The sequence below is a fragment of the Rutidosis leptorrhynchoides genome, unplaced genomic scaffold (genome assembly GCF_046630445.1).
Source record: "Rutidosis leptorrhynchoides isolate AG116_Rl617_1_P2 unplaced genomic scaffold, CSIRO_AGI_Rlap_v1 contig370, whole genome shotgun sequence".
Classification (NCBI taxonomy): domain Eukaryota; kingdom Viridiplantae; phylum Streptophyta; class Magnoliopsida; order Asterales; family Asteraceae; genus Rutidosis; species Rutidosis leptorrhynchoides.
In genome coordinates, this window is record NW_027266608.1 from 40,262 (window position 1) to 56,553 (window position 16,292).

The following is a 16,292-nucleotide window of genomic DNA, read 5'->3' on the forward strand; positions in this document are numbered from 1 at the left end:
TCGTCAATTTACGTTGGCCATTAAATTTTTTAATAATAATTCTTTCATCTTTTATAAATAAAATTAAAATTTGTAGAAGATTCAGTTATTTAATTTGATTGAGTACGTATATAAAACAATTTCCGAAAATCTTTATCCAATAAAATTTCCATCTTAACCATAAAATTGCAATGCTAATTGACATTGTAGTTTGTACCACTTGTGCCATCAATGTCGTCAATAATTGTTATTTGCTCTGAATTGAAGGATACTGTTTTGTTGTTAATACTAACTAGTCGGTGGACCGTATGTTGGACGGGAAGTCTATATTTTTAAAAATTAATAATTAAATATATATCATATAAAAATTATATAATAATTATTTATATTAAAAATTATTAAATCTATAAAAAAGAATTATTTTAACTTTATATCAGTTATAATTATTTGATTTGATTTTAAAATATACAATCTTATTAATTTAAAATTTATTTTATTTCCTAATTAAATTCAAAATTCTTAAATACATGTATCAAATTATTTTAATAAAATGCATCTGTTGAATGTTGATTTGAGAATAAAATTTACATTTGACTTATAATTGAAATAAATTAAAAATTTCCTATTGTTTATAAGATATAATATATATATATATATATATGAAGTTTAATACTTAATACTACTTGATACATCAATGTCGTAAATAATTGGACTAAAACTAAATTATTTATATTTTTTGAAAGTCAAATATTTATATTTTTAAAAGATACTTCTATTAGTTTATTTTCTGTAAATATCAAGCCTCCTTATTTGAAATTTGTTCCAAACACAACATCAAATATACGATGTTTAGGTCATTAGGGTGATCCTTTTGTTGACGGATTCTCTTATTACACTCGTATTCAATAAATATGTATTTAATAAAAATTATTGATTACATATATCTAGTTAGACGAACTGAAAGATATAAAACATAACGTGTTTTGAAATGCAGAGAGTATATTATAAGGATAACGACAACTTCATTAATTTTCTGATGACATTTATCAATCCAACTTTACCGTGGACATGCAGCATAAAAATGAAAGATGCAGGCTAGGGAAGAGGGAAACAGGGAATATTCATGAATTATTTGAAAAAGAAAAACATTATTGCAGAGATACATATGCTTATACAAAGCTGATCGATCCAAAATGTAATCCCACATGTGTAAAACAAGCCAGTAAAAATGTAATTTTAGTTTTGGGCTACTGAAACGTATCCCGGAAATATTATGTACCATCTTGTCTTTTTGGTCATACTTCAGGACCCGATGCAAATAAGCAAACCAATCCTTGAAGTACTTGTGCCGAGAGTTGGTGTGCTCGAAACAGCTCGCCATCCAAGTTCCAGACGCTCTCAGTACCAGAGGAAGTAAATGTAAAAGCTGAGGTCTGCAGACGAAATACAAAATGGACACAATTACACAAGTTATTATAATAGTATGTTTGGAAACAACATCATCATCATCATCACCAGTGAATAATATATGGAGTATTACCTTGTGATGTTCAACAAAGTCGAAATTAAGAGGATTCCCTCCTTTCTTTGCAAGTTGAGTTAGGTGCCTGTTGTTCACAGTCAGAGATCAATCACAATCATCAGAGTGGTGTAGAAGAAAAAAGTCCAAAAAATAAGGGCTCCTATTGGAATATATGGACCGATATCAATTTGACGAAAAAATGCAGGAAACTAATTAATACTATACTATTCCCATTTACTTTTCACATATCTAGAAAATCTTTTGAATGCTATGAAGTTGTCATCGACAAGACTATAACATGCAAGAATGATATATTATAGGCAAGGAGAGAAGATATGTTGTATTACCACATGTAGAAAGCATGGGGACAATCTTTGATCAATATCAGATGTAGGAAGCCATCAGAAAGGTGTGCATCAGCAACCAAACCGTCAGGGGCTCTTTGATTCCGGTTCGACATTACGGCTGCACCAACGCTAAGAAAACGACCTTTTGATCTCGCCCACCTTCCATGATGAGCTCTCATTGATTCGCTACTTACTTTCCCCTTACAGACATTGCAATTTACACGACAAACATTTCTTTCAGTTTCAGATTCATTGCGATCCCACAATGCTCTTACTCCTCTAAGAAGTCGACCTCTTTCCGGTTTTGGGCATTTTTTCTCTTGTTCAGCTTCCAGGTATGATATTTCTGCTTCATACGACCTGAATGAAATAAATAACTCATTTTCCCCATGAGATCAAAGAAATTCAAGACAATTTAACCTATACATTATCGCTGTACATCCCACGAGAAACCCACAACTTCAAGTGTGAAAATAAATTGATGGATAAGATTGATAAAGTTTTAGGCCGACTCTTTTAAGTTTAGTCTTGGCAGGAAAAAAAACTAGAGAAATACCTGTGCTTCATAAAGACCTAAGTTCCAGCATAATCATAACGTTTTGGGCCCATCCAGCAATACTTTTCACTCTCTTTATTGACATCTCCATAGAATCCGTACCTTTTGATTATCCACAAAGATGGATAGAGAGAAAAAGAGCTTTAACCAAGATGAATTTCAGTAAAATTAATGACTAAAATTTTGCAACATGAAGGAACATTGTTTCAAAGAGGTGAATGGCTACATCAAAAAGGAAAAAAGAATGAGATGAGTTGAGTTGAGTTGCCACATGAATGTTTTTGCAAATAAATATATAAAATATATAATCTGACCGGAAAGTGGAGAGGAGAATTCTAGTTGTTAACTATGGTATTATACCATTTTAATTGAAATACATGTCAATGGTTGAACAAAAGATATGCAAGACAGAATCCAGGAGCAAAGATGAATCTAATGCAAAGAGCATATATAATCATAGATCAAGATATTCTCGGAGGGGCGGGTAAACTAAAAGTTATCATTGAAATTTGGATACATAACAATTAATAGAACAAGTAGAAATAAAGAAAACTACCCAACAAAAGAAGCCGCATAGCGTACATGAGGTTCAATCTTTGATTGAGGTGTCGTTCTCCATCTTATAACCTGTGCTATGTCAAGGTGGACCCTTTTCCCCAGTACAATTTGCAATGCAGATGTTACAGGATCTCGAACTCCAGTTGTACTGCAAAACATAAATCCTACTACCGATAAAATCCATAGAGATAAACAGGCCTCAACCAATTGATCTGACAAACAAAAGTAGATAAACCAAGAGAGTCACTCAATATACGGTCAAAAGCGTGAAGTGAAGCCATGTATCGATTTTTTTTTAGCCAAGTCTCATCAAATCCTTCTCAATACTATCATGATCATTATATGGACTGCACTTATAATTTTCACAGCTTCTCCTCTTTAATTTGTGCTGTTGACTTAATTTTACTCCTCGAATACACCAACATTAGAATGTGCAGTGAATAAAGAAAACGAACTGATGTTAGTTCCATATTTAGATCATTCACTATTCAGTAACACCACCATAAACAAGCCATGGTTGACCAATTATCCTACAAGTATCTGTTTTATTTTGCTTCTTTACGGTTAAGACACTAAAAGAGTCTCACACAAAATTCAAGGACATTTTTAAATTTTTTTAAGGATTCATGAACATTACTCATGTAAATAGTTCAAAAACCTGTATTTAGAGTTTTATATTTGAAATTAAAAAGAAATATGTATAAGTGTACAATAACATACCACATTACAATGGCATCTGATGAACCAGCTGGAATGATACCGAAGCCGGGAAATTCACTAACTTGGCCTACTGTCATGTAATCGACCAAAAAGCAGTTTTCAGTGTCAAACGTTGAAATTTTGTATCAAAATTAACCGAAGGAAAGCCAGAGAAAGTATGTACTACAATAACCATTTCTTTATTTCAAAAACAAGGGATTACATGTTTTAACAAATACTAAAAGCACAAAAACAACCACGACTGAAAAATACTTAATGGTTTCGTAACGTACTCATATTTGAGAAGTTTGAACCCGATGGGTTTGCGAGAAGAGTAGGGGCTTCATTGTGGCAAGTTTCAGCAGTCTTTTTGTTTGAATCATGATCCATGGCGCTGCCATTGTTCCCAACGGACTGAGCAAAAGTTGAAGGGGCTGGCGGAAGTTGACATTTATACCTTGAAGAAAGAAAGCCATTTAGGATTTCATTGAAGAAGCCATCACCACCCTGAGGATAAGAGTAAGGTAAATGACTTTAGAAGTAGGATTAATGAATCACTGGCTTAATAAATTATATCATGAGGCTGAAGTTCTCACTAAGAAAACACTTAGGCTTATGAGATAATGTTCTGAAATACATAAATATACAACAACTTACAACAGCTATTACACCATCATATGAGTTGAGCTCCTCATTTGTAATAGATTCCATCATTTCAAATGCATGCCCTGCCCTCTCTGTCACGGACAACTATAAAAGAGATGAATCAATCACAGCCTAGAGAATCTTCATTGAGTGGTAGTGATGAAGTGAAAACCACTTTTGTGTCAATTGAGAATGCAATAATCATTATTACAAGAACCCAGTAGAGGAAGTAATGGAAACTAAACCATGCTCTCTTAATACAATTTTCAAGTTGCAACACTCAACTTGATCCCAGCTTATGTCTCCGAAAGTTCATTTTTGAGGACCCACTACCTCTATATTATTCCCATATAACTTACAGCAAGGCCTAAAGTTTATAATTTCTGAACACTTCGAGGAGTACAAGAATTCCGAGTTGATTAAGTTCTGGCATAGTCCTGGAACCCTCTAATGCATAAATTGGTATATATCTCTAAAATTTACCAAGTTCTAGATGAGGTATAGTCAACAAATGAAGTTGTATAGTACTTAATGATTAGAGATGTAACCAATTATAAAACTATCTATACTGCATGCTTGAGCAAAAAAATATACTACGCTAAGGAAATTCTCAGGCATACAAACAACAAACTGAAGTTATTAGAACTTAAGAAACAATAATTTAAACATGCATTTCTCAATTTTTACCTTTGTTCTTATTTTTGCACGAGCAAATATCGGAGCCACAGTTTCCCAAATTTTACAGCCATTTTCTTTTCCACTCTTTGGATGAATAAACACCTAAAATCATACAAAAGTTATTGGAATAGCTCATCCTAGAATATATCTTCATCGACTTAAAAAACGAAAAAGATTAAAAATAAAATAAAATTCCTAACCAATCACAAACCAGAAGATTCCTTGGTCTTTGTGCTTCCATTTTCAAAGAATTATCGATATGGTTCACCCAGTTTTGACACATTAGTGAGTCATTGTGACCAAAAGTGTATGCAACAGGGACCCGAGCACCAGGCCGAGACATCGAGCTTTGAACACAGTGGAGGGTAAAACGGTACATCTGTATGAATGTTAAAAAATATGGTCACCATAAATATAATCACCAAATGTAAACTATGACATGAAATAACAAAGCTGATGATCTACAAGTACTTACCCCTGCAATAATATGTTTTGGTTTATGAATTGAACCATAGTTAGAAACCGCCACGGCATATATATCGGTGAATTTAATATCAGTAGAAACTTTTGATCCCAAAAACAATGAGTTACCCTGCTTTGAGAAAATAAAAAAGATATCCTCATAAGTAAGTTTCGACTTTCTGTTCAACCATAAGTGGTCGAAACTTGGATAAATTGCTTACAATCATCAGTCACAGAATTACTATGGAAAAAACTCAAGACAATAGTCTGACACTTCTTTCTAAAGTTAACACTCGTCGAAACCAGATCAGAGACAACATCCATCCAGTATATGTAGGAAAGGCAATTGCCTAGAGAAAAAAAAGAGCAGACCTTTGTGACCTTTTATAGTGTTAAACCCCGTCCACAATATGATTTGTAAGAGCCTATAAAATTAGCTATATCAGCTCAAAAGCATAGTCTAGTTCACCCAAAACAAACGTAAGATCATAGAGTTAGTCCAACAAAGCCAATTTGCATTAATGATTAACGAAAAATGCAAAAGGGTGATTTGATTCACAGGATCAGGAGGGAAAAAGAAAAACATCCTTTGTGCATTGATTCAGCAAGCTACAACTAATGTAAATTAACACTAGAAATACCAAAACAACATGACTTACTGAAAGAATCATTACCAATTGAAGAACATACGTACATTATATAAGGATTAAAGCAGTTCCCAGGACAGCCCATCTGATTTATGAGTAAGTAGGACTTCTCCAACCTGATCTAGTACCAGATTTGAGCTCAAAATCGGATCTATAACATTAACCCGTGAGTTTGGAAGGGGTCTGTCTCCATATTCTTTTCTTTCCATGAACAATTTAGTATGTTGATTCTCAACCAATAGTATATAATTATTACTGATAGAGAAATTCCAAGTCGCTATATAGTAGTTTATATAGTAGTTTATATAGTAGTTGAACTAGAAGTTGGTTTTATACTAATAATGTTATGGGTATGAAAAGGAAAAGTGTTAGGCAACACGGTTGGCCGGAATCTGGTCGGAGAAGGAGATCACCCCGTTTGCTAGACAACAAAAAGCCTATAACTTATGCAAATTTGCTAAGTAGTATTAAAAATGAAGGCTTTGTGTTGTGTGTGAGTGGTATGTTCGGATTGAGGTTTGGGGTTTCTGGGTTTTGATCGATAGAGACTATAGAGTCATGATATCAGTACAGTTGGGGAGACAGCTGAGGTTGAGTTTTAAAAATGGGGAAACTTTACTGTTAACATTCATTGAGAAATTGACATGATAATTTTTTAAATTTCATTTATTTTTTTAACTATATTTAATAATTATTTTATTATTTCTTTTATATCCATCAATTATATTTAATCATTTAGAAATAAAATATTAATATAAAATTATATTTATTTGTTGTATTGTGTTTTTATATTACTATTTTTAGATTTTTGAGATTTATAAAATTACATATATATTACTATATCCTATTCTAAAATAGGGATAGTGAATCTTTAAACCGGAAATAATAAAATTATGTATTTTTATTTGGATATAAAATTAAAAAAATATATTTTAAATAAATAAATTTTTAAGATTTGATAGTATAATTTTTTTTATTTGATTATTTGTGATTGGTTTGAGATTTTTTCCTTCGCGTATTATATCAGCTAAAATAATGTATTTTTTAAATTTCAGCATGCAATGCCTCTCTTCTATTGATTAATCTTAGTATCAGAGGAACAACTTTCTCATTATTTTAATTATAAATTTTATTATTTTAAAATTTTATTTTATACTATAAATAAGTTTAAACTTTTAAGTTGATTTATAACTTTCTAATTAATAATATAGTTTTCCAAACTAAATATTATGCATATATTTATTAGTTTTATATATGACAACCTATTTATACATATATTATTATCACAAATTTTATAATATATAATCGGATACTTTTTTACGCATAATAAATCTATCAAACAACTAACCATATAAACTCTAGATAAATTTATCAAGTCTTGCTATCACTATTAGAGCTTCGCCTAACTGATCAAGTCGGGTGTAGATATAAACTCGGCTTCTTCCCACCTTCTCTAGGAAGAGTTAAGATTTTTCATAGTGGCTTGTGACTACTACAAGAAATGAGTTGAAGCTAAGGCTTTAGCCCAAAATAACTAAAGTTGTGCTATCCAAAAAGCACTCCCCTAGAGTTGAAGCTTACGATGGACAAATTTGAAACTTTTAGCGTTTAATAGAAACCTCATTGAAGAGTCTATAGATGAAGCTATATAGCCAACAATTTGGTGTAGTTTGATATCAAGTTTTCAAGTTAGAGAGATGGTTCTGATCACAATTAAAAACTAACGCAAGGTCCTAGTCAAGATGAAAAGATAACTACTAAATGAGAGGGGCTCATAAGTTTCGTGTTGTAGTCACTCTAATTACATTTTAGCCGAATAAGAGGAAAGAAGATGACAACACTTATGATTCATCTTTAAAAGTATTATTATGAGTAGTGCATCGCTCTTTAGTAACAACGCTCTCTTTGTGTACCAAGCTACTCATGAAAATTCATCAAATTTATTGCATTTTTTTTTATATATATGTAGCGTACTAAGCCCCATCTCACTTTACCGATGCTAGGAATTATGCATTTTCATTCTGTAAAGAGGGTAGATACGATACGCTGTTAAGCTGATGTACACTATAGGTTTATTTATAAATCGAGTTGTTCTCGTAAAAGAAGTTGTCATCCACATGATGAGTAGGCTACACATCCCAACTCCTTGTTTATCATTTTATGCTCAACCAAATTAAGATTTCCAAGGTCTTAAACGTCAAACTAAGTTTAAAAACATAAAAATTGGCTTAAGTTTGAATTTTGGCTGTGATAAGGCGCTAGCATTAAGGTGCAAAAAGATTTAACATCAAATATTGCAAACACAAAACAAATGTTGCCTAAAAAAAAAAACAAAGTTCAAGAAAAAGTTAAATGAAGTCGGTCTAACATTTCAGCGAGTTGCTCATGCAATTTTTTTGCTAAAATTTTGTGCAAAAAGAAGAAATATTAGAGTTTTTTAATCCCCGACAATTTGGAGTTGAAGACTTATTATTATTATTTAATAATGTTTGATACAAATCTATCCATAAAAAATCCGTTCATCAAAAATTAAAAATTCGAAAACTTATTATTTGTAGGATGGATGTTTAGGATTTTATGTGAGTGGTTGTTAATTTAAGCAGTTTCTAGTAGGTTTGGGCATGGTTTGGTTTGACTATTAAACCAAACCGAACCACATCTAAAACGATTTGTAGTTTTTTAAATTAAGCTGAATTGTTTTAATTTTTAACCCAACTATAAATCAAATTAATATAGAATGATTTAATTCGATTTGGTTCAATTTAAACTGAATATTATAATATATAGTATTACAGTCTATTAATTTTAAAAAGTTAACAAGTCAATTACTATGTATGCACTAATAAGTTAATGAGATGTAATAAATTAGTGGGTCAAGTAATGCTCTTAATATTACTTCAAAAATTAAAATTTTGGATTAAAATTAATTAAGTAAAATATCAATTATCTATTTTATAATTATTATTCTGTTTAATTTGTTTGAAACCAAATTAAAATATTTCAGTCCAAACCAGACTATTCGTTAAACGATTTGGCTTGGTCTAAATCGAATTTTAAATTTTTTTTTCTCAAATCAAACTAAACCAAATTAAACTAGACTGTCCGATTCGATTTATACGATGCCCATCTCTAATTACTAGCATATCCTGATTTATACAATGCTCACTCCTAATTACTAGCATATTTTAAGAGTGTGTTCGTTGTGTGTTTGGAACGTGATCCGTCTTACTCTATACACTCTCAAAAATCGTATTTTTAATTATGAATGGCAAAAAAATATACTTTCTGAAATTATTTGGAGCAACACGAAACACGCTCCGGCGCAAACACGTAACGAACTCTCTTTTGTCTCCTGTTGAGTTAGTACCATCCTATATCCTCTAAGATGAAGACATGTTCCAATATGATTACTGAGATCACTAGAAGTTTTACTCTCAGATTATATCAAAAAAGTTTTTCACGAAGATATGGTCATTGTGTCTCCTACATGATAGTTTTTTTTTAGTTTTAATTATTTTTTCCAGGTAATGTCATTTTTCAATAGTGAATATTTTAGTAGATGTTATATATGATTACAATACTTTATCACCAACTGTTACACTACTCTTACAAAATGTAATGCCACAGGATCTGCGATTAATGAAGAAAAATCCATATTCTTTATATAAAAAAAAAATGGCTTCTCATCTATTAAGCTGATTGAATGTTAAGTAACATGTCCATATTAGCTGAAATATTGCCTACGAAACTGAACAGTATCAGAAACCCTTCGTATATGTGGATACTGCTTAGAAACAAATCTATCTATCTATATAATAAATTTTGGCTAAAGTTAATTATCTGATATGAAACATGATTTGCAAGCTTACTTTAAATAAGTTATCTCAAACAATCACGTACATATTTCAAGAACTGTTTTTTTAGTATATGGTCGGCGAAAAAAAGCTATTTTATATTAAAGATGCTGAAATAAAATCCCATTTGACATCACCTGGAACATTGCTAAGCAAGCCGGCTATTAAATGAATGAATTTATTCCCCAACCGTTTTGACTCTATTGCATTTTTTAAACTATATAATTTAGATAGCCAATGTCCATCTACTTAACTTTCATAAGCTAAGTCAAAATTCATTAATAAAGAGTAATGTGTAATACAAATAATTTTGTGTTTTAATTAATTGTGACACACAATAATAAAGTCAACAATATTATTTATTTGATATTTCCATTGACTCTATCCCAAATATCATATGTTTTTTTTTGGGAAACATTGCATGTCCGTCCTAATCTTTTTTCTTCTAATGAAGGTCAACATAGACTATTATCTGGCACCATCAAGTGGAGAATGACTCTTTCACCCCTTTTTTTCTTTCTTTTTTGGAGTTATCATTCCTGAAGATATATAAATTTTAAAATATGGAAGGAGTAATATTTTTAACTAAATCTACAAACACAAATGCCTAACGTGAGGGGTCTTTTTTTCTTTTTTGTAGTTACTAATAAAAAGAAAGTTTGCTGTTTTTTTAGCAGTAAAATGCTTTATCTATCAATTGAAAATAGACATATAAAAAAAATAAAATATTAATATAATGTCATGTTTGTTTGTACGTATTAATTTTTTACTCTTCAATTTTCGAAATTCATAAATATATGACACATTATTATATCCTATAATGAATCAGAAAAATATTAAAATTATATATATATTAAAATTTAGATAAGAATCTTAAAATGAAAAGTCAAACAAACAAATCCTAAATTCAAAAAGTTAAAGATTTTCTTCTTTTCTACATGACTATTTTTAATATGAAAGGAGTTATATTTTTAAATAAAAATACAAATGTCTAAAAGGAGGGTTTTTTTTTTTTTTTTTTTTTTTTTTTTTTAGTTTTAACAATTCAGTTAAGACATGGATTTTTTTTTCCTTTTGACTACAAATAGTATTTTAGTCATCACTAGAAAAGAAAGAAAGGCATAATGAATTTGAATTATATGAACTTGATAACCTTTTAGTAGTGTATTTAAATTCAACAGAGAATACATAAAAATGTTTAAAATTAATTTCAACTTATTATATAGATAAAAACATGTATTTAGAGATATGTTGGAAGAGTTTGTTTTAGAAAATTTGACTTGCATGAGATGAGTGACAATACAATTAACTTGCAAGAGAAGAAAACCAAAACGGTAAAGATGAGACAAATCTTGAGAAAGAAGAAAATCAACATGTGCAAATATGTGTTGATCAAAATGGTTTGTAAAAATTTTTGTTGAGGCATTTATGAAGAAAATGAATGATGTTGGAGTGTTAGAAGTGGACACAGATTGGATTGGAGGAATTACAGTGAACTCTGTAGAAAAACCAGTGTATTTTACTGAATTGGATGAAACTGCACACTCTTTAGAAGTGAGGGATTTCGCTGTAATTTGTTCAAATGATGGGGACTCAATCAGAATTGAGCAAAACAAGCTTCCCGGAGCTACACTCAACGACAGAGCTCAGAAGACCAATGGATATGATCATGTTGATGTTTCCTATCCATCTATGGTGTCCAATTAACCTACAAAGCATCAGAATAAAAAGCCCTAATCGATTAGGGTTCTACTGCTCTTTTCTGTAAATTTGGATATCTTCTATTACTTTCGTTTCTTGATGGATTGAGACGATTCAAATTTGGATTGGTCAACAAATTTATCTTGAAAATGATGCTTTGATTCTACTTTTGAAGTTAATTTTATCGTTTAACTACTCTAGAATAAACTTGCTGCTGAAGTTGTCGATTGTTCATATGTGACTGCTGTAATTTAGGGTTTTTTTTTATTGTGGCTAATTTTTTATGGTGATTTTCATCCAATAAGTTCATATTGAATTCTTGGAAGATGTTTGTATGGTGATTGGATGATGAGAGCTCACATAAATGATTTTGAAGTTTGTGATAGCTTGTTTTCTACATTTTATCTTCCAAGTTTAGTTTTAATCATTCAAGTGAAGATATTAGTATTCAAACAAGTTAGTAGTAGTGTAATGAAGCTTTTTCTACAAGAAGACATTGTCATTTTTGGAGCATAATCAAAAAGTCAACCTACAAGTCAAATTACAATTTTTTTGTGCCTTTTGTGTGAAAATCCAAATCTGAGATGATTGAAGTTGTTTGAAGTGTTCATTTAACTTGGAAATGAGTCACTGAATCCATTTATGAAGTCATTTTTTTAATTTTAAGTAGTAATGAATAAAATATGTGTTGAGATGGATATTTGATGTAAAATGTTATCTGGAAGTGTCAAAATTGATTTAAGTCAATTTCTACTGAAGTTGTTCATTCAGAAAGTTCATATTAGATGTTTGTGAGATGTCAAGATGGTTTGCAGATGATTCTAGCTCATAAGGATGAAAAGTGCAACAAATTTTACCATTTTTAATCTTTTGTCAAAATCAGAAGTTAGTTTTCATTATAAGTTGAAGAAGTGAGTTTATTTTTCAATCTACAAATATATTTCAGTATTATGATGATGTCTACAAACTGTATTTTTTATTGTTCAAGCGGAATCAAAAGTCAACCTATTTATCAACACTTCGTCAAATTTGTAATTCTTGAAAAACAAAGAAAGAAGAAGTTGATTTGTTTTTTACTGATATGCTTTCATCATTTCACTATTTTATCTGTCTTTAAGATAGTAAAATATCAAAAGAAGTGGAGAATAAGAAAAATTTGTTATGCAATTTTGGTCTCTAGTGTAGATATCATTTTTATGTTTTTTGCTTTTCTAGTGTTAGTAAAATAGAAATACTAGCTGCCCTTTTGTTTCAAATAAGTAGGATTTTATTGTGTTCTTGTATTTTTGAAAACTTTGAACCGAAATATAATGAAGATCAAACGCTCTATTTTTTTTTATTTTTTGCTTTATTTCATATCAGCAAACTGTTCAAGAGAAAAAGCAAACTGTTCAAGAGAAAAACCAAAATCAATCATGAACTAAATTAATTTTTAAGATCAAAACACTTAAATCCTTTCTATTAGCTTAGTTTATAGTATTTAAATGAAAGGAAAAGACATGAATGTCTATTATTGAATCTGTTACAAGTTCTTTTAAGTTTTGCTCTTAATTTTGCTGATTTTCGCTGATTTTGCTAATTCTTTTGTTGGTGTACTCTGCTTTCTCTGTTTTTCGAGTCTTTGGGCATATACTTTTTTTCGGTTAAGAATATAGGATTAATCAATAGGAAAATAAAGAAAGGCATAATGGATTTGAATTATATGAACTTATAACCTTTAGTAGTGTAGTTAAATTCAACAGAGAATACATAAAAATATTTGCCGTGCATTTCGACTTATTACATAGATAAAGAGACATGTATTTAGAAATTGAGAGAATAATAGTTGAAATATATAATTAACATAAATAAAGATCGTTGGCTTTAGATGAAGGTTTGGGGTTGGGAGGGGGGCATCCTAATAAAATCCCAAGAGACATGGAAGATCCATTTGTTTGATTTGTATTTTATTAAATTAATGTATGTACTGTTAATTAGTTAGCTCCCACAAAGAATCACAAATGAAATAAAATAATCGCCGTTAGTGGTGAGATGTCTTGAGAATCCGTTAATATATAAAACAAGTTGACTTCTTTTTGGGTCGCCTATATAAACAATACATCCCCTAATATTGCAGCATAGTGCCACACATCCTTTAATTAATATCTATAAGATTAGTAAACTTTGAAGAGAGAGAGAGAAAGAGAATATGAGGAGTGATCAAGTACGTTTGAACTGTGGCATTACTATACCAATGGTTGGATTCGGCACTTACTCTTATCAGAATGATAGGAAGACAACTGAAGAAGCCGTTCATATGGCACTCAAGGTAATGCTAGCTAACTCATCATTCCACTTTTTTACTTAACAATTTTCTTGCGTACGGATGATACGCCATACTGTTTATTACTACTTCCTCAATCTCAAAATACTAATCACGTTATATATGTATTTGTATAGAAAATATGACATATAATTTAGGACATAGGTCATACCTACGTCCATATCGCATAATTCAAAAGTGACTAACATGAGGACTGAGGAGTAACATTTTCATTAAGAATTTTGCATGCCTGAGATCATGTATTGTATATATATGATTAAATATGTAATGTATAGATATTGTCTGGATTGTGATACAGATGGGTTACAGACACTTTGATACAGCAAAGATTTATGGGTCAGAGGCAGCATTAGGGAATGCATTGAAGGAAGCATTTGATAATGGATCAGTTGTCGACAGAGAAGATGTCTTTATTACTTCTAAACTTTGGAGTGCTGATCATCATGATCCTGTCTCCGCTCTCACCAACACTCTAAAGTAAGTACAAAATCCAGTACAACCCTCTAAAATTAATAAACCAACAAAATAATTAAGTATATTTTTATTCTTAAAGAAGGATTTTTAGGAAAGTTCTTTGTTTCAATCAAGAAGATTATAGGAAGTTGCAGATGGGATATATGGGTATAGATAGATATTCCCAAAATCTTCACTTAGCTCAAAGCGCATGTGGCTGTGTCTAAAATAATACCAAGATCTTTGCAGTATATTAATTTGTTATCAACTATGGAAACAACCACCCTATTTCAAGATTATGTAATTATAAATTCCTTAGGAAATTTAAATTTATTCATATAACCATGTATTATAATTTTAAGAATTTTTGAAAATAATGATAAATATTCGTAGATAAACAAATGTTTAGTACTTATATATAAAATTTTGATGTTGCTAGCTATAGCTAGTGATTGTTACAAATTAAAAAGCTAATTAATAGTAATGATCAATTAATTGGTGTAGGAAGTTGGGGATGGAATATGTTGACATGTATTTAGTGCACTGGCCGGTGAAGTTGAAGCCATGGGCAAGCTATCCAGTACCTAATGAGGAGGACTATGAGAAACTCGACCTTGAATCCACTTGGGCTGCAATGGAAAAATGTCTTGACTTGGGATTATGCAGGGGAATCGGTGTCAGCAATTTCTCTAGCAAAAAAATTCAACACCTTGTAGATTTCGCTTCGGTTCCACCAGCCATTAATCAGGTATTTCACATATGCTCTGATATATATTTTGATTTTTCTTTTCATCTTTATTTTAATAGTTTATTTATTTATTTATTTATAGAAAGAGTAACATATAATCTGAAAAGATAAAGAGTCACTGGTCCTCTTTAATTGTGGTATAATAAAATTTACTCGGTTTTTTTAGTATCGTATAAGAAAAGTTATTCCAATCCATTGTAATCCATTGTAAGTGTCATTTTGATCACCGCATAATCAAAACTTTTTAGCCCTACCCTTCAATTTAATTTACTCTACTAAAAAATATAGCCTAATTCATTATTTAAATCTTTTATTTTTATTTTTTATATAAAACCTAAGCATTTCCTGAATCCTAATTACATGACATTAGGACTGGAGGGAGTATTAAATATTTTAATTCATAAAACTCTCAGCGAGACATATTTCAATAAGATTAGTGCAATTCACCTAATATTTTGGTTCATATTTTTCTTATAAGAACCTAAATTTTGCACAGGTGGAAATGCATCCGATGTGGAGGCAGGAAAAGCTTCGAGAGATATGTGAAGATCACAAAGTCCATGTCAGTGCATACTCACCTCTCGGTGGGCCGGGGAATGCTTGGGGCTCGACAGCTGTGGTGGAGCATCCAGTCATCCAATCTATTGCCCGCAAGCACAGGGCAACTCCAGCTCAGGTTGCTCTAAAATGGGGATTATCAAAAGGATCAAGTGTGATAGTTAAGAGCTTCAATGGAGAAAGAATGAAGGAGAACAAGGCAGCCTTTGATATTACATTGGACACTGTAGATATAAAAGAGATCGACAAGCTGGAAGAATGGAAACTCATGAGAGGAGAGTTTCTTTGCAATCATACTACTAGCCCTTATAAATCCATTCAACAACTATGGGATGGTGAAATCTAACTTAATTATTTTTTCTTCTATTTTCGAGATGTCAAATATTTATAACCTGAAACTATGTTTTTTTTTTTTAATGTAAGTAAATTTTACTAATTAGAAAATGGAAGACTTATCAATTTTTAAAGAGTAAAAATATTCTCCTCTTATATTAAATTTCGGAAAGTCATGAAGATGCCCTGGCACAAAAGGAAGCTTCGGTGAGCACAAAGGGCCCCGTGA

At 30.8% G+C, this 16,292-nt stretch overlaps 1 protein-coding gene and 1 pseudogene across 1 annotated transcript; one reads left to right on the forward strand and one right to left on the reverse strand.

Moving 5' to 3' along the window:
- Positions 1-1,274: 1,274 nt before the first annotated feature.
- LOC139883229 (ceramide kinase-like) lies at positions 1,275-6,302 on the reverse strand (annotated as a pseudogene).
- Positions 6,303-13,836: 7,534 nt separating this feature from the next.
- On the forward strand, positions 13,837-16,076 carry LOC139883221 (NADPH-dependent aldo-keto reductase, chloroplastic). The gene is made up of 4 exons (XM_071867432.1): positions 13,837-13,956; positions 14,270-14,448; positions 14,929-15,172; positions 15,669-16,076. Exons 1-4 carry the CDS (start codon positions 13,837-13,839, stop codon positions 16,074-16,076), a joined length of 951 nt encoding a protein of 316 aa, XP_071723533.1.
- Positions 16,077-16,292: the final 216 nt, after the last annotated feature.

Bases quoted from the DNA above. Each gene is read 5' to 3' on its own strand.
- LOC139883221 (XM_071867432.1), top strand. From the start codon at position 13,837: ATGAGGAGTGATCAAGTACGTTTGAACTGTGGCATTACTATACCAATG. The intron at 13,957-14,269 runs GTAATGCTAGCT...ATTGTGATACAG, and splicing joins CCGTTCATATGGCACTCAAG to ATGGGTTACAGACACTTTGA. The intron at 15,173-15,668 runs GTATTTCACATA...AATTTTGCACAG, and splicing joins TTCCACCAGCCATTAATCAG to GTGGAAATGCATCCGATGTG.